This window comes from Corticium candelabrum, chromosome 11 (genome assembly GCF_963422355.1).
Source record: "Corticium candelabrum chromosome 11, ooCorCand1.1, whole genome shotgun sequence".
Classification (NCBI taxonomy): Eukaryota; Metazoa; Porifera; class Homoscleromorpha; order Homosclerophorida; family Plakinidae; genus Corticium; species Corticium candelabrum.
The window spans coordinates 1227832-1254535 of record NC_085095.1 but is presented as its reverse complement, the minus strand read 5'-3'; the positions used below and the strand labels follow the sequence as shown (position 1 = coordinate 1254535).

Here is a 26704-nt window from a genome sequence, read left to right as displayed (position 1 = left end):
GTCTCGGAGGCATCAGTTGCGTCGGGCTGGTGAGAGTGGTGGCCGCTTTCAGAACTTGTAGAGGCTGGTCCAGCCACGTTGCTAGTTTGGGCGTGCTCTTGGGCGTCTTCTTCACCTGAGACATTGCTTTCATGGTCAATGCCAGTGGGATAGTTAGTTACACTTCCATCCGGTTGTTGCGCTTTCCGCAGCCACGCTATCAGAGACATTGTGATACGGATGCAGTCGGGTGATGAACGTGCACTGGGCGCATGCGCAAAAGCACAATTAGGCCTCTTGGTTAAGCCCCCCCAGTTTTAGAATTGTGTCTACGCCCCTGCTATAGTAAATTCGTCTCTACGTAAAATGAGTGACTTTGGTTATGTACATGTGATATGGTGGCAGTCTAATTAAAAGCAACTTTTTAGTAATTGTGATACCAGGTGATACTGAGAAACACCCCTAGAGATAAGGAGGTCGGAGCAGACACCTGCATCAAAAATGTTGTCCAACAGTCACATCCTCACACTATCAGACATGTGTCCACACATTCGCGATACGTACTGCAAATGAGACACACATTAGAGCATACTGACATCAACTATACAATGTACCACCAGGATGATCATGATTCCACACACACACACCTCATAAGTTCCTTTTTGGATAGTACAGTTGGAAACAGCTTCTGTCACCATCATATCAACAACACACAAATGAATACCACAACCGATGCACTTAATTTGACTCCAATGTAGGACACCCTCTGCTCTTATCTCTTCCTGTCTGGATGGTACACATCCAACTGATCCAGCCTTGGATTGAGTCGAGCAACGGATTATTCGATATAACTCTCACTGGTACTTCTTCAAGCTCGATCTTGAGTGCTTCTTAGTGTCTCTTTCGACCCGACCGATGATGTCTCTCATCAACATACCCTTCAACGATGTAGGCGTTCAGAATGGCACACTCCAATTGCAACTATAAACATTTAGGGACTGAGACCCCAGGTGCCTTCTGTCTAGACTTGTGTGTTGTGTCACTATGGTGTGTGTGTGTGTGTGTGTGTGTGTGTGTGTGTGTGTGTGTGTGTGTGTGTGTGTGTGTGTGTGTTGTGTGTGTGTGTGTGTGTGTGTGTGTGGGGGGGGGGGTGTCTGTGTGTCTGTGTGTTTGTGTGTGTTTGTGTGTCTGTGTCTTTGTGTCTGATCGTATCCACGTTATTTCATGCTATGCACCAACATTTTCTGCATCTAAAGCTGATAAAGTACATTTTACGACAACCTCCAACAGGCTCTCAATAAAGTGCCATCTAGAGAGTCATACCTAGTATTAGGTGACTCCAATGCACGTGTTGGATCAAGATGCTTGGGATTAGATCAATATATAATGGCGTACTGGGCCCTCATGGGCTTGGCAAAATAGATGACGCAGGGAAAGATCTGCTCTCTTTTCTTTCCCTAAATTCAGCAACAATTTGTAACACTTGATTTCAAAAGTGTGACATCTATAAAAGATACTTGGCAACATCTTGGCATTGCATTGATTTTTCAATCACCAGACAAACAGATCAAAAGAGAGTTTGATTGCAACAGTCAGGCGAGGCGCATAATGTGGCTCTGATCACCAACTCCTTCAAATAAAGTTCAAAATTTCAAAATGGAAGATTAACCGTAGTTATAGACCAAGAGTACAACACCAGCATAAGTTTGCAGTCTCTAGACTGCGTACAAGTTGAACAGATGACGAAGGTCAAAATTCAGTCAAATGTGATTTCCAAAATTAAGTTTGGGCTAAACTCAGCCAAGACTGGACAAACACTAAGACTGCGGAAGAGAAATGGTTACTAATGAAATCTGCACTAGTTGAGACAGTCACGTCTGTTCTAGGTAATGAACAGAGGGAACACCCTGACTAGTTTAGAGACAACATGGAATTTCTTGAGCTATTACTTCAAAAGAGAAACATTTTGTACATCAAATGGCTTGGTACAAGCAATGCTTTGGATCATCACATGTTTGTAGAGGCTCGTAGAAAGGCACGGTTGGCAGCTCGAACAGCAAAGAACAAATGGTTTGTAGCAAAAGCTGAAGAGGCCCAAAAACGACGTGGTCGTAGTGGCCTTGCAGCAATAAAAACTGCAATAGTTGCAGATGATGACTGTGTTCCATGTGTCACGACCAGTAAGCAAGAACAGCAGTGGAGACACCATTGTACAATAGTATTGAATGCCATAAGTACCTTTGACACTGCAGGATTGGAAAAAATTGAACAGAGATCATATCCATCTGAATTTGACGACATGCCATCTAGTTAAGATCCGAAATCGGCTGTCAATAGTCTAAATAATAGAAAGTCAGCAGGAAGTTTAGGAATTCCGCCAGAAATATAAAAGTTGCTTGTGCTGATGACTTTTTCTTGACTCATTTACTCGATTGAGTTCAATCAGTGTAGAAAGAGAAATCTGTTCCTAAGGATTGGGCAAATGTTGTGTTGGTTCCTATACCAAAGAAACGCAATTTCACAAGCTGTGACAATTGGAGAGGCATTGCCCTGCTGGACACGGTTGGAAAAGTTGCAGCCTCCATCATTCGAACAACGGTTACACAAATCTTGCTGAGGAGATACTACCAGAGTCACAATGTGGTTTCAGAAGCTCAAAGAGCTGCACAGATATGATTTTCACAGTGTTTCGACTTCTTGAATAGCCGTGGGAACATAACGCAAATCGTTCTTCAGTTTTGTAGATCTAAAAAAGGGCGTATGACTCTGTTCCACGCTCAGCCATGTGGTTAACATTAAAGAAGCTTGGAGTTCGACCACACTATTGACATCATCAGATCATTCCATGACAAAATGACGGCTCAAATCAAACTAAATAAAACATTGCTAGAGCCAATCAGTGTTAATAACGGACTACAGCAAGGCTGTTACATGGCTCCTGTGCTTTTTAATCTATACGCGTGTTTTGTAATGGAATGCTGGAGTACAAGAGTACAGAATCCTCGTGTAGGTGTCATGATCAATTACTAGTATGATAGACAGCTATTTCGGAGATACACGCACAATTTTACTGAAATGCTGCTAACTGACTGTCAATATGCGGATTATGCTGCCCTGCTGTCAACTACTAGATCAGAGGCTATGAGTGCGGTGACTGAATATATGAAGACAAGTCAAGATTTTGGTTTATTACTGAGCATCCCGAAAACTAAGGTGATGGCTGCAGGTAGGGAGGTATGTTTCAAAGATTTCAGTCCCATACATACTGAACATGGTGACACTGAATATGTACGAGATTTTACATATCTTAGATCCACAATTGAAGCTTCAGGAAAATTAGACTTGGATGTAGATTGCAGAATTACGAAATCATCCAAGACATTTGGAGCTTTACGTAAAGCTGTTTTTGAGGATAAGAATCTGACTACATTGACAAAACGCAAAGTATATGATGCTCGTGTCCTCTCTACACTATTATATGGCTCTGAATCGTGGACCTCTTTGAAGAAACATTCTCAGAAATTGAACTCTTTTCATAATAGTTGTCTTCGGTCGTGTCTTGGAATCAATATCACAACACAGTGGAAAAATGATATGTCAAATGAAACAACAACGCAAAGATGGGGAGATCCTGACACTATAAACATCAAACTTATAAGACGATGTATGCAATAGTTAGGGCATTTGGCTCAAATGCCCCACCACCGAATTCCCAAGATGTACTTCTTTGGGTAGTTATCTGAAAACGTACACAAGGTGGCCCTAAGAAACGCTGGAAAGACATAATTAGGAAAGACCTAAATGATCTGAACACTCCAGAAAGCTGTTGGTATGACTTAGCAAATAAATCAGGATCTGCCTGGAGAGACCATTACCATGCCTGTCTGGAGTCTAGTCAAGTGTCATCTGGCAAAGTTGATTTACAAACTGTTGTCTGCCCTAAATGTCACAAAGGTTTCAGTCGCATTAGGGCTTAAAGAGTCACAAATGTATCGATTTTTATGGGAAAACTTTTTATGACTTTGTCTGTGTCCCCACTGAAGAAGTAGCGTGTCTGTTTAGACGGAAGCAATACAGGAGGAGGAGAGGGAGGTGTGTGTGTGTGTGTTTGTGTGTTTGTGTGTGCGTGCGTGCGTGCGTGTGTGTGTGTGTGTGTGTGTGTGTGTGTGTGTGTGTGTGTGTGTGCGTGCGTGTATGTGTGTGTGTGTGTGTGTGTGTGTGTGTGTGTGTGTGTGTGTGTGTGTGTGTGTGTGTGTGTGTGTGTGTGTGTGTGTGTGTGTGTGTGTGTGTGTGTGTGTCAACAGTGTGTATGTGTGGCTGGGCGTATCTCCGCTGCCCTGGGTCTGATTTGCGCCGAATGTGTCTAGTTTGTTCAGCTGTACAAGTTTACCTGAACCTATTTTCAAATGGACACCTTGTGATATCTTACTTCACAACGCAAACTTGTACTGATACAGTAAGTCTATATCTCTGACAAATGTCCACTGTGCCATAGAAAGCAGACATTGCACTGCCTTGTAGCTTTGGCTCGTGCAGGATTGCTATACCTGGCGTCATAATTGGTGGTGCTAAGGATTAATTATTGCAGATGCTTTACAAATAAAGCTAAGTGCAGACTTTTTCTTGCAGGTGACCTGGCAGGCATATTATGTCTTCGTCCATGATCAGTTGGATTCAAGTCTCAGACCTGACAGCTGTATCTACAGCATTAGCAAACAGAGTGTTTACCTTAATTAATTCTTGAGTTAACTAACAATACCAATGAAAATATTTTTAAAGCGGTCAAGAATCGTAAGGTCTCGAAATATATAATGACATCTTGTTGCAGTCCAAGTCTAAAAGATTTAGAAACAATCACAAAGTTGCGTGGTTCAAGAGGAACGATTTCTGATTCATAGCTTCCATCATTGACAATTGTATGCTGAGCACATCAAACGATCTAAGAAGTCTTAATAAGTTCTGCAGTCGGTCTGCAAGAAAGTTCTATTAGTACCATTCACCATATGGCAGAGAAGAAACTTTAATTGCTGGATCTAGTGTCATATATGCTATGCTAAGAGCTTAATCAAGCGTCTCTATGCGGGCGTGGATTCAAATATCACTCCTGACAACATGTATCGTAAGTTGTGCTATACACTATTTGTATACAGCCTACTCTCTATTCTATGTGTGTTCACACTCCACTCTCAGTGTCCAATATCTACCGTGTCACCTTTCAAGGGGTCGACTCTTGAAATTAAGAAAAGAGTGAGGTGACTCTCAATTCCGCTCGCATATAATACGTACGTGAATAAATGCAAGAAATGCAGTGCACATGAGACAAAGAAGACACTCTTACTTATACGTGCGACTACAACAGAATGGTACAAGATTGTGAAGATACTGCCTGAGTAGTAGAGCTAGATTAACCATCAGTATAAACGGTTTCCTGTTCACATGTTCCTTAACTATGTTTCTCTACGTCTTTCAATACTAACGTACAAAGTTAAAACCTATTGATTCAACAGCACGAAAGTTATAATGCGGTAGCTAGGTCTACTCAATACGTTGAATAATTTGTTCAAAAGCCAATGAAATGTGTAGATAATGTTTAGACACTACGCAAAAATAAATGTAGAATTGACATTATATACGTTAGAAATATGTGAGATATCTCTTGTAGAAGCTAGCACTTGAAATTGTATGACTACCGCTAGTACCACCTCCATGGAAAACTGCTCTTGGTGAACTAAAAATACGTCATTTAGAAGTTGCATAACACACTGACACAGAAAGACACAGACACAGAAACAGACGAAGACACAGACACAGACACAACCACAGACACATGCAGGCACACACGTACACACATACACACGCACACACGCACGCACGCACGCACACACACACACACACACACACACACATACACACGCTCACACAATTACTAGACATTACACAAACCCTTACTGTTTCCGCTTCCCTTTTTCGTTTATGTTTTTCCTTCACTGTTTGAAACCCTTTACGCACCTAATTCCAGAAAACAAACATAAAACTCGCTCTTCAAATTGAACTTTGATATGACAACCACAAACCTCATCATTTAGAATGCAATGAAAAATAAGCACTAGAAAACCCTATTAAATAAATAAACATGTAGGTCAGAATAAAACTCACATCAATGAGAGCAATACATTAACTTAGAATATACTTGCAAACTGTTGAAAATAGTGAAAATGTGTGCCAAATAAACAGACAAGCTGTCAACTGCAAACACTCCAATGATCCAAGTAAGTCCCAGAATTGGTACTAACGCAGCAATAGCTCTCAAGCTTGCCCTTCAAACACAACAAATAATTAAATTAATTTTTATAAATGTAGGCATGAGTGTTTGTGTGTGTGTGTGTGTGTGTGTGTGTGTGTGTGTGTGTGTGTGTGTGTGTGTGTGTGTGTGTGTGTTTGTGTGTGTGTGTGTGTGTGTGTGTGTGTGTGTGTGTGAGAGAGAATCTTCTTGACTGTAATTTTAATATATGAAAATAACCTAACAAATACTGCATCACCTTATAACTTGTTCTCTTTTTCCCAAGTTAGATTTTGCTTTGGACTCTATTACAATCTTCAGAACAATGACGAAAATTACAAAATTTGCCTAATACCAATCACAATCACAGCTTTGCCATAAACACCAAAAGTTAATAATACCAGAATTATTGCAATCATAGGCGCAATGAAAGCATAAATAAGTCCATAATGATGAGTGAGAAAACAACTACATACAAATAATACTAATAAAACAAAGGAGATATAATCATAATGTTTTGTACAAAGCCATATTTCTAACTTCGCTGAATGTAAACATTTACGATTGATAGTTAGATAGTCTTATTCTATGAGAGCAATCATTAATGGTAACTTGCTAGTCATAAGAGCAATACTGGTCGTGCTTACTTCCAACACTAATAGCTACAAGAACAGCTGGAAGCCCTGAACAGTCAAACAAAAGCCAAATGTAGAGATTTACAAACTGTATATCTACCTACTCCGTTCACTCCAATATGTACGTACATAGACACAAAGACAACAACAGCAAGAACAACAACAACAGCAAGACACATTCTTAGCTAATTGGCAAAGCCTTAGATGTCAAAGAAGATTGAGTGTCATTCACCCCATCCCAAGGCAAGAAAATGCCTGTAATAGGTCTTCCCACTGTCAAAGATAACAACTATCATCAAGTACAGTAGGATTCCTTCACACAACATCCAGCAAAATGCTGCCAGAAACAGATAGTGCATTATGATGGCCATTGCATGTAGCCTGAATTCAGCAGATTGAATGTATACATGCTATCTATATGTTAAATAAAATCACTTTCAATCATACCCGGTTGCTAGATTGATCTATTCCTGCTAGAAAGAACGTAACAGCTAGCGTCAGAGCAATAAGGAAATTGATGTTCACAAAGTTCTTCAGAGAATATAAATCCGACCTTAGAAAACAGCATTAAAACACATCAGTAAATGATAAAACTACATAAGAGACCTGAAGTAGATGAGACAAATGAGAGCTAAAACCATACAAACAAGAGACATTCCGCAACCAAAGTAAGTGATGTACCTCAAACTGACTGTGGTCTATGTATACACATCAATGACAGATTTCAAGAATTATGTGACATACTCTTTTGTAATTCAGTTATAATTAATACAGCTTCCTGAACTGACGTAAGAACACTGAAACTGGTAAGATGAGTGCTGCTGCATAAAATGTTTCCTTCTCCAAGAATTTCCATTGTAACACCATTGGACGACCAAGTGTTGCTAAATACAAGTACATAACAGACATGCACAATAATACTTATATACAATATACCTTTCAAATTGGTAGTAAGCACAACGAAATTCAGAGTTACTCTGAAACTAAAGCAAGCACATTGTGCTACCATTCACACACTAAGGCACGTACTTACAGCACTCTACCTCTACATTTGTGTATCTGATGTTGATAGGGTTTGGCAAGTTATAGTTTAGACTATCCAGTTTTCCAATCGCTAATATCGACAGTGAGACAACATCAGTGTGTGGCAAATCATTTGCCATCTTCCTATACATGAATGTGTATCATCATAACATATCTCAATTGCAAAATCCGACTTTGTTAGAAAACAACACCTCAAGTCACCAATTGATCGATGAGACATGTCTTCAGATGTCATCAAAGATGGAGGCAAGAACTCCTGCACGCCTTTTAACACAACCTTAGAAACAGCAAGTTTATCAGCACCTGGATAGACAGACACTGTTACAAGAATCTATAATCAATACAATGTTCTGATTATCTCAATTATTACCAGTCTCTTTAAGGAGATATGACAAAACACTTGATGAAATATACGATGAAGAGTCCTTCGTATTATCAATGCCATTTCCAGCTGAAAATTCACCATCGAAAGAAATCGGTTGGACCATCGACTTGGTAACAGTCGTAAACGTTAAAACTGAGAAAACAGATGTCATTTATCGATGTTGTTTCCCATCAGCTTAGAGAAGAATTCCTTAGTACCTATATTATCAGTTGCAAATTTTATAAGTTTGTTGTCATCAATTGGCATAGAAGAGGAAATCAATCGACCAAATCTCTCCACGGATTCCACAAAAGCAGGGGCCCCATTATTCTAAACAAAAAAGGCACCTGATGTAAATGATTGACACAGACCAAATGCAGCAAAAATTGTACAAACAGAGTTCAGGCTAAGCCATGCAGTTTGATTGTTGGTGTCCAAAAGTTTGCCTGAAGCGTTGATGTGTTTCTAACAATTATCAGAAATAAGTACAACAACTAATGGTAGACATTATAGCATAAAAATTCACAGCAATGTAATTGCCAGTTGGAGTAAAATTCTTCTTTGTCCTCAATATCTCCTCTTGAATAGAAACTAGAGTAGTCAACACGTTGATACTATCATCCACATCAGAAGAAGTCAGATTCTGATCAGAAGCAAGATTAGATAGCTTAGTAACAATACTATCGGCACTTGCAGAAGAAAATGTGTCTGAGGAAAGATTAGTTGCCTTTAGAACAAATTAAACAAGACATTACTTGTTGTTCTACAATATTCTAATAATACAGAGTCAACTTACTACAGTAAGCAACTCGGAAAGTGTAGTAGTATTAGAAATGGCAACTATTGTCTGATCTTGATTGTAAATACAACAAACAAAACACTTCATGTTTTGACGAACTATAACTGCAACATCAAACTGACCGGCAACACCATCCTCAGCATCTGTTACATTGACAGTGTAGAAAGCAGTTGCGATAGCCAACTCCTAATCAACATAGATGTCAGAAAAATCGTCACTAAACACGAGACTGTTGTCATTTACTTCAATAACATTAACAGAGTCGCAGGTTTTAATGGCGTTCTTCACTCGGTTACAGACATCGTCTCGTCCGCAGTCACATTCATGCAAGACGGTGAGAATAGGGAAGCTTTTTGTAGCCGCAGTGTAGTTGGTCCAACATCCTTGATTGCAGTCTATACTCGTTACTAAGTTGCATTTCGATATTACTCCTTCTATAAGAGGGGCGCACATAGAATGGCTTAGGCAAGCGCTAACTGCAGGGCTGCACGTTGCACGACATTGATCCTTGAAATTACGGCAGTACGTGTTGTTGTCGTAACATTTACAACCAACGAATCCGGTAGAATTGAGGAGCAGAGCATTCGCAAGCCAGAGACAACTTGTTTCGCAAGTCCTGTTTAGCAAAGAGGAATCGCAGCTTCTTGCGTATCGATCGTAAAGCGGGCTACACATTGCATTGGCCTTGCAAGCGGCTTCGGCATCTTCACATTGCTTAATATGATGAGCTCCTTGAACAAGGACTCCTCCGGAGACGATTAGAATTTGTCTATATGGCTATATATAGTTTGTTCGGCTGCAGTGTACAAGGTGACCTGTATCTATTTTCAAATGGACACTTTGTGATATCTTAATTAATTCACAACGAAAACTTGTACAGATACAACGAGTATATCTCTGACAAAAGTCCACTGTGCCATGGAAAGCAGACATTGTATTGCCCTGTAGCTTTGGCTCATGCAGGATCGCTATACTAGCTTGGCGCCATAATTAGTGCTGCTGAGGATTAATTATTGCAGATTCTTTACAAATTATATATATAAAGCTATGTGCGGATTCTTCCTTGAATGTGACCTGGCAGGCATAATAGATGTCTTCGTCCATGATCAGTTGGGTTCAAGTCTTAGACCTGACATCTGTATCTACAGCATTAGCAAACAGAGTGTTTATCTTCTTGACTAACAATAGCAATGGAAAATTTCAAACAGCCAAAAAATTATAGAGTCTCGAAGCATCTAATGACCCCGTGTTGCAGATAAAAGATTTGAAAACAATGGAAAGAGGAACGAATGATTTCTGATTCATGGCTTTCCACGATTGACAGTTGTATGCTGGTAATAACATCATTCACCATATGGCAGAGAAGAAACACTAACTGCAGGATCTAGTATATCTTATGCTATGCTAGAATCAAGGGTCCATTTTGAGATGTCAACACTTAGAATGGAGAAGACTGAGGTGACTCTCGATTTCGTTCCCGCATGCGACTAAATGCATTAACAACAGTGCAAATGAGAAAAGAAGAAACTCTTATTTACGTGTGACTACAGCAGAATGGTACAACATTGTGTCAGACTATGTATATAGTAGAGCTAGATTAACCATCAGTAAAAAACAGTTTCCTGTTCACACTTTCTTTAACTTCCTGTTTCTCTACGTCTTTCGATGCTAACGTACAACAATCTATAACCTATAGCATCGACTCAAGAGCACAACAATGTTGCAAGTTATATCTATATACAGTGCCTTTAGGTAGCTAGGTTACCCAATACGTTGAACAATGTGTTGAAAAAGCCACTAAAATGTGTAGATAATGTTTAGAAACTGCGCAAAAGCAAACGTAGAATTGACATTACACAGGTTAGAAATATGTGAGATACCTGTTGTAGAAGCTATAGCGCTTGCAATTGTAGGCATGACTACCGCTTGTACCACTGCCATGAATAATTGCTCATGGTGAACTAAACATAGGTCCATGAAAATGTATTACACACACACACACACACACACACACACACACACACACACACACACACACACACACACACACACACACACACACACACACACACACACACACACACACACACACACACACACACACACACACACACACACACACTCACAATAACTAGACTTTACACAAAGACTTACTGTTTCCGCTTCCTTTCTCCGTTTACGACTTTCCTTCAGTTTCTGAAACCCTTTACGCACCTTCAAGAAAACGTAATATTACCAACATAAAAACTAGCTCCTAAAATTGAACTTTGATGACAACCACAAACCCCATTATTTAGAACGCAATGAAAAATAAAGACAAAAAGACCCTGTTAAATAAAAATACATGTAGGTCAGAAACAACACTCATATCAATGACAGCAATACATTCAGTTAGAACATACCTGCAAACTGTTGAAGATAGTGAAAGTGTGTGCCAGATACACAGACAAGCTGTCAACTGCAAACACTCCAATGATCCAAGTAAGTCCCAGAATTGGTAATAACACAGCAATAGCTCTCAAGCTGGCCCTTCAAACAACACAAATAATTAAATTCATTCATAAATGTTGGCATGAGTGAGCGTGTGTGTGTGTGTGTGTGTGTGTGTGTGTGTGTGTGTGTGTGTGTGTGTGTGTGTGTGTGTGTGTGTGTGTGTGTGTGTGTGTGTGTGTGTGTGTGTGTGTGTGTGTGTGTGTTTACAAGAATCTGATTGATTGTAATGTTGTAAACATTATCTAAACAACCGCACAAACGCTGTATCACTTTATAACTTGTTTCCTTTCCCGCATGTCAGATTTCCCTTTGAACTCTGTGACAATCTTCAGAACAATGACGAAAATCACAAAGTTTGCCTAATACCAATCACAGTCACAACTTTACCATAAACACTAACACAAAGTTAAATATACCAAAATTATTGCAATCATAGGAGCAATGAAAGCATAAATAAGTCCATAATGATGAGTGAGAAAACAACTAAATACAAAGAAAACCAATAAAACAAAGTAGTTATAATCATAATGGTTTTTACAAAAGCCATATTTCTAACTTTGCTGAATGTAAACATAGTTAGATAGTCTTATTCTATAAAACCAATCATTAAAGGTAACTTACTAGTCATAAGAGCCATACTCGTCGTGCTTAATTCCAACACTAATAGCTACAACAACAGCTGGAAGCCCTGAACAATAAAACAGATTTACAAACTTTATATATACCTACTCTTTTCACTCCAAAATATAAGTACATACACAAAACAACAGCAACAACAACAACAACTACAATAACAACAACAAACATTCTTAGCTAATTGGCAAAGCCAAATGTCAAAGAAGATCGAGTGTCACTCACCCCATCCCAAGGCAAGAAATTGCCGGTAATAAGTCTTCCCACTGTCAAATATAACAACTATCATCAAGTAAAGTAGGATTCCTTCACACAACATCCAGCAAAATGCAGCCAGAAACAGATAGTGCATTATGATGGTCATTGCCTTGCATGTAGCCTGAATTCAACAGATTGAATGTATACATGCAATCTACATAATATTTAAAATCACTCTCAATCATACCCGGTTGCTAGATTGATCTATTCCTGCTAGAAAGAACGTAACAGCTAGAGTCAGAGCAATAAGGAAATTGATGTTAACAAAGTTCTTCTGAGGATATAAATCCGACCTTAGAAAACAGCATTAAAATACATCAGTAAATGATAAAACTACATAAGAGACCTGAAGTAGATGAGACAGATGAGAGCTAAAACCATACAAACAAGAGATATTCCGCAACCAACGTAAGTAATGTACCTCAAACTGTCTGTGATCTATGTATACACACCAATGACAGATTTCAAGAATTATGTGACATACCCGTTTTTAATGCAGTTATAATTACCACAGCTCCCTGAACTGACGTAAGAACACTGAAACTGGTAAGATGAGTGCTGCTGCATAAAATGTTTCCTCCTCCAAGTATTTCTGTTGTAACACCATTGGACGACCAAGTGTTGCTAAATACAAGTACATAACAGACATGTACAATAATACGTGTATACACTATACCTTTCAAATTGGTAGTAAGCACAACGAAACTCAGAGTTATTCTGAAACTAGAACAAGCACATTGTGCTACCATTGACACACTAAGGCACGTACTTACAGCAATCTACCTCTACATTTGTGTATCTGATGTCGATAGGGTTTGGCAAGTTGTAGTTTAGACTATCCAGTTTTCCAACCTCCAATATCGACAGTGAGACAACATCAGTGTGTGGCAAATCATTTGCCATCTTTCTATACATGAATGTATACCATCATAACATATCTCAATTGTAAAATCCGACTTTGTTAGAACACAACACCTCAAGTCACCAATTGATTGATGAGACAAGTCTTCAGATGTCATCAAAGATGGAGGCAAGAACTCCTGCACGCCTTTTAACACAACATTAGAAACAGCAAGTTTATCAGCACCTGGAACACAGACACTGTTACAAGAATCTATAATCAATACAATGTTTTGATTGTCCCAATTATTACCAGTCTCTTTAAGGAGATATGACAAAACACTTGATGAAATATACGATGAAGAGTCCTTCGTATTATCAATGCCATTTCCAGCTGAAAATTCACCATCGAAAGAAATCGGTTGGAACATTGACTTGCTAACAGTCGTAAACGTTAAAACTGAGAAAACAGATGTCATAAATCGATGTTGTTCCCATTTCAGCTTATAGAACAATTGCTTATTACCTATATTATCAGTTGCAAATGTTATAAGTTTGTTGTCATCGATTGGCAATGAAGAGGAAATCAATCGACCAAATCTCTCCATGGATTCCACAAAAGCAGGAGCCCCATTATTCTAAACAAAAAAAGCACCTGATGCAAATAATTGAACACAGACCAAATGCAGCAAAATTGAACAAACAGAGTTCAGGCTAAGCCATGCAGTTTGATTGTTGGTGTCCAAAAGTTTTCCTGAAGCGTTGATGTGTCCCTAACAATGCCCAGAAAACAGTGCAACATGCAACCAATAGCACCATTATAGCATAACAATTCACAGCAATGTAATTGTCAGTTGGAGTAAAATTCTTCTTTGTCCTCAATATCTCCTCTTGAATAGAAACTAGAGAAGTCAACACCTTGATACTATCATCCACATCAGAAGAAGTCAGATTCTGATCAGAAACAAGATTAGATAGCTTAGTAACAATACTATCGCCACTTGCAGAAGAAAATGTGTCTGATGAAAGATTAGTTGCCTTTAGAACAAAGTAAACAAGACATTACTTGTTGTTCCACAATATTCTAATAATACAAAGTCAACTTACTACAGTAAGCAACTCGGAAAGTGTAGTAGTATTAGAAATGACAACCATCGTCGGATCTTGATTGTAAATATAACAAACAAAACACTTCATGTTTTGACATACTATAACTGCAACATCAAACTGACCAGCAACACCATCATCAGCATCTGTTACATTGATGGTGTAGAAAGCAGTTGTGGGAACCAACTCCTAATCAATATAAATGTCAGGAGAAACGTAACTAAACACGGGACTGTTGTCATTCACTTCAATGACATTAATCTTCACCACAGCTGTCGCATTCAGTTTAGGAGAGCCAGCATCCTCAGCAACAACAGTAACATTATGCACAGGGTTTGTTTTTTGATGAAGAGTCTTCTTTATGCTTAGAGCACCTGTTTCTTGATTTAGTAAGAAAAAGCCATCATCTGTTGTGGACTCAAAATAGTATTTCAGTTTCTGATTTGTTCCCTCATCCAAATCGCTGGCAGAAACAATCAGTATAGTTGTACCAATAGTACTATTCTCTGCAACACCTTTTTCATAAACCTTCTTATCGAATTCAGGACTGTTGTCATTCTCGTCCAGGACTGTGACTGTCAGAGTGGCATCAGCTGACTTTGCCAATCTCAGTGCTTTATCAGTAACACGAATGGTAAAGTTCAGTGTATTTTGCTCCTCTCTGTCAAATGATTTTCCGAGTGTAATCTTTCCAGTGCTGCTGTTGATACTTATGTATGGACTAGAAGTTGGAACAGAAAATGAGAATTGGCCTTCTAACGTGTCAGACGAATCACCATCAGATGCGATTGCTGTAAATAGCAAAGACGGAACTGCACTATTCTCAACAATGTTGGTTTGATTAGGCAAATTTGAGAACACAGGAGTATAATCATTAGGTTGTTCAACAACAATGACAATAACACCATCAGTTGACAAGGCTGGTGTGCCTTTGTCTTTTGCAGTGACAGTTAGAGTAAACTCTGTGTCATTGACAATAGAAGCTATTACGTAGATGCTTCCATTGTTAGAATCGATGGCCAGCTTGTTATCACCACCCTTCACCAACATGAATGTCACTTCAGCATTGACTCCAATATCTTCATCAGTAAAGGTTACAGATGTGATTTGGAAGCCAATCTGGGCATTACTTGCAACATAGTATTTTGACCTAACAAAACCCAGTCAAACTATGAACAAATAAAAACGTAATTATCAGTACCCGTTATTAGTGATAACAGGAGTATTGTCATTGGCATCACCCACAGTAATAGTAACAGTAGTCTGATTCGACCGAGAAGGTGTTCCACCATCGGTAGCCGTTACACTCAGTAGATAACTGTTTTTCTTTTCTCTGTCTAAATCACCAGGGTTACCATAAAATACCAATTCAAAGTTGAGGAACTCAAAAAGAAGATCATAGGGTGGAGCAACAGTAAGCACAACAACATTGTTAGGATCATCTGAAAGTACGCAACATTAGAATGCAACACAATTACACTGTACAGTACTCAACAAGGTAAAATACCTGCATCTCCATCCGAAACTGAAATGGTCCGTAAGACAAAACCTGTTGTGACATTCTCTGTAACTGTAGCAATGTATCCTGTGCCTTTGTCAAAGTTCGTAAATACTGGACCATGGTCGTTAACATCTACTATTCTTAAAGTAAAAGTGCTGAAGTCAGAAAACGTGTCTTGGCCCAAAACATAATTGACTTGAATCTAACAAAAACAAAATCCAATAAGATTCCTCTCACTCTGATTTCATGATATGTGCTGTAGTGCAAAGTGATGTACTGGCCTAGTTTCTCCATCAGACTATGTAAAAAGCTAGTTTTCTCATAGAAGAAAAGTTTGAGCACAGAATTTTTCAAAGCATACTGTCAAGCACAAGCTACCAGCACCATCAATGGCATACCTAGTGTCAAGTTGCTGCCTTTGTGTGAGCGATGCCTGTGTGGCTTAATAACTATTTATGTCACTGCGATGACTGCAGATACCTGCTCAAATTAACTAAATAAAAGTTGATTGTGTAACAGTGTTGTTGCATTCTTTCTATGCATCTACTATCTTTTATTCTAGTCATGCTCAGTGTTGTATAATAACAACTGCGCATAGTGACCACAGAAGACAAAAGCTTACTGAGATGGCCAACAAAGACCCGTGTTTTTCTCTGTCCAGCGTTTCTCTTGACGTCAGCTTGTTGAGATGCGGTTGTTCAAATTCAATAGTAGGTTTAATATCTTCCCCGCTACTGACTACATGGAAGACAAATTATCTACTTCACTAACACATTGACACTAACAGTTGACAGCACATCTTACCAGACACAACTTTGTATTCAAAAATGCCGCCTCCATTTGTCACTGTTGTCTGTAGTACAACAATAGAAAAAACAAATGTTACAAAATAGAATACAACTGAAATTAATTAATCTACATGAGTCTGTTCATGTGCTTTGAAATTTTAATTCTAGAAGTTCAAATAGCGAAATGACCCAATGACCATGCCGTGCATGGATATGACCGCGCCACAATCCAATGCAAATACTTCGCATGCTACAGTCTAGTGTATCTCAACTACCTGCGACAACACCCACCTACTTGGAACCAGCACCTAAAAGACGGTAAACTCACCAGAACGAAGATAGACACCTTCTTCCCTTCATCGAAGTTTACCGTATCACCGATTTTCGGCTCAGTAATAACGAGTGTTTGCGCAATAGCTGCAAGAGAGAAAGCACTCAAGCAAATACAATTCTAGATGTAATAGTGATGGGCGGAGACCTCAATGATAGTATGGAATGGTTAAGAATATGTACATACCCGTAGAAGCAACCACTTGCAATAGTACAAGCTGATGAAAAAAGGCTGCACAACCCATCTTGGCTGTGCAACTATAGATCGTGCTCTTGTCGGTTTCAACTGACGCTAAAAAATGGGCTTTAATTGCTTCAGAATGCGGTAAAGAGTGCTCTTACGAATCCAGTAACAAGATGACTGGCTGCAATGGCAGTGTGGAGTCTCTTCGTCAAAGAAAGTTGTCACGTACGGGAGATAGATGCATCCCACTCCTCAACGTTAGGTTCCCGTATAAAAGCAGTCCGCCATTGCAAAGACATTGCAAAAATATGAATTAGGCTGTTCTCGTAAAAACATCTCATGGACGTTGGCAGTTAATTGAGATTGGTCGTTTGTCGATTGTCAAAATTAAAATTATAGTAAATTCGTCTCTACGTAAAATGAGTGACTTCGTGTACATGTGATACGGTGGCTGTCTACTTAGAAGCAACTTATAAGCAATTGTGATTCCTGGTGGTACTGAGAACACCCCTAGAGATGAGGTCGGAGCACACAACTGCATCAAAAATGTTGTCCAACGGTCACATCCTCACACCATCAGAAATGTAACCACACATTCGCGATACGTACTGCAAATGAGACACACATTAGAGCATACTGACATCGACTGTACAATGTACCACCAGGATGATCATGATTCAGCACACACCTCATAAGTTCCTTTTTGGATAGTACAGTTGGAAACAGCTTCTGTCACCATCATATCAACAACACACAAATGAATACCACAACCGATGCACTTAATTCGACTCCAATGTAGGATACCCCCTGTTCTTATCTCTTCCTGTCTGGATTGTACACAACCAACTGATCCAACCTCGGATTGAGTCGAGTAACATATTATTCGATATGCCTCTCCCTAGTACCTTCTTCATGCGAGCTCGATCTTGAATGCTTCTTAGTCTTTCTTTCGACCTGAATGATGATGTCTCTCATCAACATACCCTTCAACGATGTAGGCTTTCAGAATGGCACACTCCAATTGCAACTATAAACATTTATAGACTGGAACCCCAGGTGCCTTCTGTCTAGACTTGTGTGTTGTGTCAATGTGGGGTGTGTGTATCTGATCGTATCCACGTTTTTCATGCTATGCACCAACATTTTCTGCATCCCAGTCTGATAAAAGTACAATTTATGATAACCTCCAACGGGCTCTCAATGAAGTGCTACACAGGGAGCCATACCTAGTATTAGGTGACTTCAATGCACGTTTTGGATCCAGATGCTTGGAATTAGATCAATATGATGGCGTGTGCCCTCATGGGCTTGGCAAAGTAAATGACGCAAGAAAAGATCTCTCTTTTCTTTCCCTAAATTCAGCAACAATTTGTAGCACTTGGTTTCAGAAGCGTGACATCTATAAACAAACTTGACAACATCCTGGGACAAAACAATGGCATTGTATTGATTTTGTAATCACCAGACAAACAGATCAAACGAGATGTTTGAATGCAACAGTTAGACGAGGCACAGAATGTGGCTCTGATCACTAACTCCTTCAAATAAAGTTAAAAATGTCAAAAGGGAAGGCTAACCGTAGTTATAGACCAAGAGTACAACACCAGCACATGTTTGCAGTCTCTAGACTGCGTACAAGTCGAACAGATGATGAAGGTCAAAATTCAGTCAGAGGTGATTTCCAAAATCAAGTTTGTGCTAAACTCAGCCAAGACAAACACTAAGACTGTGGAAGGAAAATGGTAACTAATAAAATTTGCACTAGATGAGACAGCTACGTCTGTTCTAGGTAATGAACAGAGGAAACTCCCTGACTAGTTTACAGACAACATGAAAGTCCTTGAGCCCTTACTTCAAAACAGAAATAATTTGTACATCAAATGGCTTGGTACAAGCAATGCTTTGGATCATCACATGTTTGCAGAGGCTCCGTGAAAGGCACGGTTGGCAGTTCGAACAGCAGAGAACAAATGGTTTGTAGCAAAGCTGAAGAGACCAAAAAGCGAAAGTTTGATGGAAAGACATGGAAATGCATAAGAGAAATGCAGCGTGGTTGTAGTGGCCTTGCTCCAATGAAAACTGCAATAGTTGAAGATGATGATGGTGTTCAATATGTCACGACCAGTGCACAGCAACAGCAGTGGAGACACAATTTTACAAAACTATTGAGTGCCATAAGTAGCTTTGACGCTGCAGGATTGGAAATTGAACAGAGACCATATCGATCTGAATTTGACGACCTGCCATATAGTTAACATCTGAAATCGGCAGTGAATAGTCTAGAAAGTCGGCAGGAAGTTCAGGAATTCTGCCAGAAATGATGAAATTTGCTTGTGCTGATGACTTTTTTTGACTTATTTACTCAGTGTGGAAAGAGAAATCTGTTCCTAAAGATTGGAAAAATGCTGTTGGTTCCTATATTAAAGAGAGGCAATTTCACAAACTGTGACAATTGGAGAGGCATTGCCCTGCTAGACATGGTTGGAAAAGTTGCAGCCTCCATCATTCGAACAACGATTACACAAAATCTTGCTGAGAAGGTACTACCCAAGTCATAGTGTGGTTTCAGAGGCTCAACGAGCTGCACAGATATGATTTTCACAATGCGTCAACTTCTTGAATAGTCGTGGGAACATAAAACGCAAAATCGTTCTTCAGTTTTGTAGATCTAAAAAAAGCGTATGACTTTGTTCCACGCTCAGCCATGTGGTTAACATGAAAGAAGCTTGGAGTTTGACTACACTATTGACATCATCAGATCATTCGTGATGGCATGACGGCTCATATCAAACTAAATGGAACATTGCTAGAGCTAATCAGTGTTGATAACGGACTACGACAAGGCTGTTGCATGGCTCCTGTGCATTTTAATCTATACGCGTGTTTTGTAATGGAACGCTGGAGTACAAGAGTACAGGATCCTCGTGTAGGTGTCATGATCAATTACAAGTATGAAAAAAGCTATTTCGGAGATACACGGGCAATTCTACTAAAATGCTTCTAACTGACTGTCAATATGCGGATGATGTTGCCCTGCTGTCAACTACTAGATCAGGGGCTATGAGAGCGGTGACTGAATATATGAAGACAAGTCAAGATTTTGGTTTATCACTGAGCATCCCGAAAACTAAGGTGATGGCTGCAGGTATGGAGCTATGTTCCAAAGATTTCAGTCCCATACATACTGAACATGGTGACTTTGAATATGGTACGAGATTTCACATATCTTAGATCCACAATTGAAGCTTCAGGAAAATTAGACTTGGATGTTGATTGCAGAATTACGAAAGCCAACACATTTGGAGCTTTACGTAAGGCTGTGTTTGAGGATAAGAATCTGACTACATTGACAAAACGCAAAATAGATGATGACTGTATGCTCTCTACACTATTACATGACTATGAATCGTAGACCCCTTTGAAGAAGCATCTTCAGAAATTGAACTCTTTTCATAATAGTTGTCTCCGGTCGTGTCTTGGGATCTCTATCAAAACACAGTGGAAAAATCATATCTCAAATGAAACAACAACGCAAAGATGGTGAGATCCTGACACTATAAACATCAAACTTATAAGTCAACTTATGCAATGGTTAGGGCATTTGGCTCGAATGCCCAACAATCGAATTCCCAAGATGTGCTTCTTTGGGTGGTTATCAGAAAAACGTCCATAAGGTAGCCCTAAGAAAAGCTGAAAAGACATAATTAGGAAAGACTTAAATGAACTGAACACTCCAGAAAGCTGTTGGTATGACTTAGCAAATAAATCAAGATCTGTATGAAGAGACCATTACTATGCCTGTCTGGAGTTTAGTCAAGTGTCACTTGGAAAAGTTGGTTTACAAATAGTTGTCTGCCCTAAATGTCACAAAGGTTTTAGACGCATTAGTGACTTAAACAGACACTAATGCATCAATTTTTATGAAAAACTTCTTTATGACTTTGTCTGTGTCCCCACTGAAGAGGTAGCGTGTCCGTTTAGACGGAAGCAATACAGGAGGAGAAGGATGAGGAGGATGCGAGATGTCACTGCAGTTATCCCTGTATTTGCAAGGCACAGTACTAAATTTTTGGTAGTTCCATGAGTGTAGAGTCGTCTCATTCTATGATTGATACAGGCTGATTCATTGTTGTCTACATGTAGGATCACATATTTGCTCAAACATTTATATCTACTGTAGCTGCCTACCTTCTTATTCACTATTTGTTTCGTATCTCTTGCCAAAAATATGTGTATTATATAGTAAGTTGCACTTTGTGATGGGCAGGCCCGTGACCGCCTGCTCTTGGGAGACATAAATGGAGCCAAGGAGGCATCAACTCAAGCCCTTCAACTTAATGTTGCTGGTATTGTGATTGGAATTGTGGTTATTGCCATCTTCGTTGGTGTGACTGTTGCAATCAATTCTTAATGGCGTCAGTGACAACATTTGCTTGCTGATGTTTGATGTTATGACTCTCATGAGCTAAATGTTATAAAATTACAAGAAGAGTGAGTTGACTCTCAATTCCGCTGGCATATAATACGTACGTGAATAAATGCATGAACTGCAGTGCACATGAGAAAAAGGAGACACTCTTACTTATACGTGCGACTACAACAGAATGGTACAAGTATGTGAAGATACTGCCTGAGTAGTACAGCTAGATTAACCATCAGTACAAAACGGTTTCCTGTTTACGTGTTCCCAAACTATGTTTCTCTACGTCTTTCAATGTTAGCTAACGTACAAAAATTTAAAACCCATTGATTCAATAGCACGGAAGTTATAATGCGGTAGCCACGTCTACTCAATACGTTAAATAATTTGTTGAAAAGTCAATAAAATGTGTAGATAATGTTTAGAAACTGCGCAAAAACAAATGTAGAATTGACATACATACGTTAGAAATATGTGAGATACCTGTTGTAGAAGCTAGTACTTGGAAATTGTATGACTACCGCTAATACCACCGCCATGGAAAACTGCTCTTGGTGAGCTACGAATACGTCATATATGAGTTGCACAACACAATGACACAAAAAGACAAAGACACAGACAGCGTCTGGGCCGCAGTCACATTCATGTATGACGGTGAGAAAAGGGAAGCTTTTTGCTGCCGCAGTGTACTTGGTCCAACATTCTTGATTGCAATCTGTACTCGTTATGTTGCATTTCGAGATTACTCCTTGCATAAGAGGGGCGCACACAGAATGGCTTAGGCAAGCTATAATCGTAGGACTGCACGTTGCACGACATTGATTCGTTGAACTACGTCAGTACGTGTTGTTGTCGAGACAATTACAAACAAAGAATCCCAGTCCGGTAGAATTGAGGAGTAGAGTATTCAGACGCCAGAGACAACTTGTTTCGCAAGTCATGTTTTGGAAAGCGTGCCTGCAGTTCGTTTCAAATTGATCGTAAAGCGGGCTACACATTGCATTGGCCTTGCAAGCGACTTCGGCGGCTTCACGTTGCTATATGATGAGCTCTTTGAACAAGGACTCCTCCGGATACGATAAAAAGGCTGAAAATGACAAGAATCGTAAGAAAAGTGAGCACACCTTCTGCACTGAACCTCGTGGATTGAAGAATTCAGGTACAACAAGTCGTTTGTTCGGTAGAGGCCTCATGCATAGTTTAATTTTGCTGTCTTGTGTTTCTACGTTTACCTTCCATTGCTTGTCTACGGCTAACAGTTCAGTCTAAGTGATTGGCCCATTCAATATTTGCACGTGCTCACGTTAGCACGTGACTCGTAATCATCCTGTCTCCAGATTTCTTCCACTCCACTCAGTGCGCCTATTTTTCCTATAACGGCATTCGCAACACCGTAGAATTTTTCAATACGCGCTTTGACAGATGCAGTAACATCCCTGTCTTCACTAAATATAGACATCCCAAATGAATTGGTGAGTCACAGGTACATTAATATCACACAACTGTAGATGAGGGTCAGTAGCAATCAGTTTTCGGGTAGTCATGAGACGGAACACTTCTGGACATTGAATTTCATAGCGTTCTCCTTAGCAAACTGACCACATACATCCAACATAGTCTGTAATCCATTCACAGTAGACAGTAACAGCATGATATCGTCAGCATAAGCCAGTCCACCAACATACCAACTTCCACATTTTGCTCCTCTACCGGTCTCCTTCAATTTACACAACAGATTATCCAAGACAATATCAAACAGAAAAAGTGACAGGACACCCCTGTCTAACTCCACGTCTTACGCCAGTACTCTCAGGTAATTTTCCATTCCATTTACCTCAGCGTCTGATTCGTATATCAACCCTCAATTAATTCCACAACAGCAACAGGAAACCTCGTTTGATCAATTTACAGAAGATACCGTAGTGTGATGCTCGAACGTATGCTTTGGACAGATCTAATGCACAAGCTAACATACCATATTTGTTGCCATTAGACAGATAATAATCAATAGCTTTTTGAACAACATGAAAACATTCTGAACAACCAATACCTTTCTTGAACCCAAATTGATAGTCACTTGACTACATCAAATCCTCCTATTTTAGCAAAATTCCTCTCTCAAATGCTTTGAGACAACCGATGCAACAGTGATACCTCGGTTAATTATCCGGATCAACAATGTCTTTGTTTTTGTCCTTGATAATAGGAACCACAGCAAACTCCTTAAATTCCTTCGGAACAAACGAATGCCTGAGCATTGCTTGGAACAAGCTACTTAGGAGAAGATTTAGAGCACCATCAGCAAATCCAATATGTTCAGCTTTTTTAAAATTATACCAAACGTGCCAAATTTATCTTTGAACACCGTAAGTAGCTAGCTAGAGGATAAAACAAAGAAAAACGACAGCAAAGTTCACTACATACTGTCTAAAACCAATTATAGAACACCCACACAGAATACGCACAGCGGAGCAGTCGTAACTCTTAACAGCAGCCGCTTTTATGCTGCACATGCTCGCTGCTGAAAGGTCCGACCTTGATCTTCTTCGGATCTGAGCTTACCGCCGGGCCCATTCGATTCTTGATCTCGGCAGCCATCGTCATGAACGCTTGTTCAACGTTGGTCGCGTTCTTAGCACTCGTTTCTAAGAAAGGGATAAACAATTGCTCGGCATATTCCTTAGTTGTGGTGTAATCAAACTTTTGTTGTTGTTAGGTCGGACTTTTTGCCCACTAGAAGCCTACTGACATTGTCGCATGCGTATCGATTGATCTCTTGCAGCCATTGCCTTACGTTGCTTTACGATTTTTGATCTGTTACATGATAAAACAACAATAATTCCGTGTGCGGCAAGATAATAGCTCTTTGTAATTTGTCCGGTATCTTTCTTGTCCGCAGTGTCTCAATTTGCATTTTGATCGTCTTTCCATCCAGATCAATCGTCCAGATTTGAAGTCGACTCCAATCGTACTGATGTATCTCTCTATGTACGTGTCATCCGCGAATCTAATTAACAAGCATGACTTTCTCACGCTAGAGTCGCTAGTAAGCAACAACTTGAATAGATAGTCGTATTTTGGGTTCATTCTGTCGTGCCGAGTTAATGATCGTCTACGTGTCGCGTGTGGTGCTCTCCACACGCGACCTCGCACTGCAAATTTCCACCTGAACCTACGGGAATGACGCACTGTTACGTGTCACAGGAAGGTTATCCGCGACCCTAATAGTTAATAGTGTACCTGAATCTTTGCGAGATATTTGCCGACATGGCAGTAGCCACGTTTGTTTCGATTTGATACAGAAACATAGAGCAGTACAGCGATTATCTTTCTATCTAGTTGAAGGTCCTCTCATAAAAGCAGAGCAGAGAAAACAAACGAGAAAATCGAGAAACAAACAAACAAACAAATATGTAACTAGAACTAGGTACTAAGTTACTGTAAAATGCTCAGTGTCTCAAACGAAAAGGACGCCTGCGGCGACTCCTATTGCGATCGCTCCGAATGCCAAAGATCTCTGAGTAGCTGTTGATGTTGGTCCAGGTGTTCTAGCACCCAACATGGTTACCTGAGTACGTGGGGCTTGAGAGGCTCCAGTCTGTGGGCCTTGGGTCGTCTGAATCGTCAGAGCCTTGACGCTCTTCACGCAGGTAGTAACGGCGTTCAGTACTCGGCCACAGTTGCGCTGCAGTCACAGACATGTACGAATAGAATAGTAGGGTAGAGTCGTGCTGACGCATTGAAAGTGGTCCAACATTCCTGATTGCAGTCTGTACTATCCGTTATGTTGCATTTCAAGAGTATTTCTTGCATAAGAGCGGAACACGCATTACCATTTTGGCAAGCTTCAATCGTAGCATCGCATGTCGCAACACATCGATATTCCAAACCGAGACAGTGCATGCGTGTGTTGGCGGCACACTAGTAACCGAGAAATCCTTGTCCGATGGGATTGTCGAGTACAGCGTTAAACGACCAGATACAACTTGTTGGGCAAGTTGTGTTGGTGAAGGCTGGAAGGCAAGTCGTTTCAAAAGTGTTGAGAATTAAGGCTTACACATTGTGTCGTTATTGCAAGCGTCTTCGGTGGCTCGACTTGGCTTAATGTGATGATCTCCTTCTCCGAAGACGATTACAAGGCTGAAAATGACAAAAACCAGAGAAAAAGTGACTATACCTAGTGCACTGAACTTTGTGGAGATGAACGTGGAGGGAGACGAAGAATGACCGGCCGAACACATCGTGTACATGTTACAACGAGTAGTGGCCGGATTAGAGTATACCATGTGACTCTGGAAAGGGTAGCTGTTGAACAGTGCAGCAATTCCCTGTTTACACTGGCCTGGGCGACCGTGCCACTTTGATGCACGCTGCCCGGTCGAATTTGCCAATGTAAATGCGAGCCCGTGGACCGGGCCAAGTTGGGAGCGAATTGTTGACCGCTGCAGCAGTCCGCTGTTCGGGATGCATTGAATTAATTTCAAGAGCCTAGGGCGCTGTTTCAAAGGCACGGTCCAGTGCAGTTTTACATCACGAAAGACGCACGTGTATGCTTTCACGATTTCGTCGTGAGACTCACGATTTACGGGTTTGTCTCACAATCTCACGATTTGTGCCCGATTCTCATGATTGCCAGTCCTTTCTCCCAACAAGACTGCCATGAGACACTCTTAAACTCGCTTTGTGTACCTCCGTCTTACCGGACTTAGCGGATTCTCTATACTAGACTCTAATATTACGGCTCTGCTTGCTTATGAGGCACAGTATCCAGGCGGGGTAGCTAATTGCGGTAAAAGTACGTTTGGAAGCTCGAGGCAAAGCCTTGGCGCATGCACAGAAACGTAAACCAAGGCCAACAGTAGACTAGTATTTAATGGTCGTGATCATTTACAAAAGACAGTCTTACGATTTGGTGCAAAGAAAAGTTGAGAGGTCTGACAGAGAATTCCCAGCTACGGGCAAATATACAGCATGCAAAATAGATTGGCCTTCTCGTCCATGGAGCTCCAATACGTTGCGCTAATTGCAATTCTTAGCACGCTGTAGCAA

General features: G+C 40.1%; 1 protein-coding gene and 1 pseudogene across 1 annotated transcript; both read right to left on the bottom strand.

Annotated features, from left to right (window-relative positions):
- Positions 1-10613: 10613 nt before the first annotated feature.
- Positions 10614-17296, bottom strand: LOC134186489 (adhesion G-protein coupled receptor G4-like). The gene is made up of 28 exons (XM_062654469.1): positions 17239-17296; positions 17050-17138; positions 16738-16786; positions 16556-16671; positions 15940-16135; positions 15634-15874; positions 14679-15582; positions 14558-14621; positions 14433-14488; positions 14163-14363; positions 14030-14098; positions 13852-13963; positions 13639-13785; positions 13461-13572; positions 13269-13392; positions 13162-13208; positions 12995-13109; positions 12832-12923; positions 12673-12778; positions 12453-12606; positions 12216-12282; positions 12011-12077; positions 11865-11953; positions 11504-11630; positions 11387-11428; positions 11256-11315; positions 10982-11062; positions 10614-10925 (listed from the first exon to the last, which is right to left on the bottom strand). Exons 1-27 carry the CDS (start codon positions 17294-17296, stop codon positions 11021-11023), a joined length of 3546 nt encoding a protein of 1181 aa, XP_062510453.1. The 3' UTR covers positions 10614-10925; positions 10982-11020.
- A 5296-nt stretch (positions 17297-22592) lies between these two features.
- LOC134186488 (ras-related protein Rab-1A-like) lies at positions 22593-24742 on the bottom strand (annotated as a pseudogene).
- Between the last annotated feature and the right edge of the window lie 1962 nt (positions 24743-26704).

Bases quoted from the DNA above. Each gene is read 5' to 3' on its own strand.
- LOC134186489 (XM_062654469.1), bottom strand. From the start codon at position 17,296: ATGGGTTGTGCAGCCTTTTTTCATCAGCTTGTACTATTGCAAGTGGTT. The intron at 14,489-14,557 runs GTCAGTTTGATG...TTTACAATCAAG, and splicing joins TGCTGATGATGGTGTTGCTG to ATCCGACGATGGTTGTCATT. The intron at 11,316-11,386 runs GTTTGTGGTTGT...GTTTTCTTGAAG, and splicing joins ATTGCGTTCTAAATAATGGG to GTGCGTAAAGGGTTTCAGAA.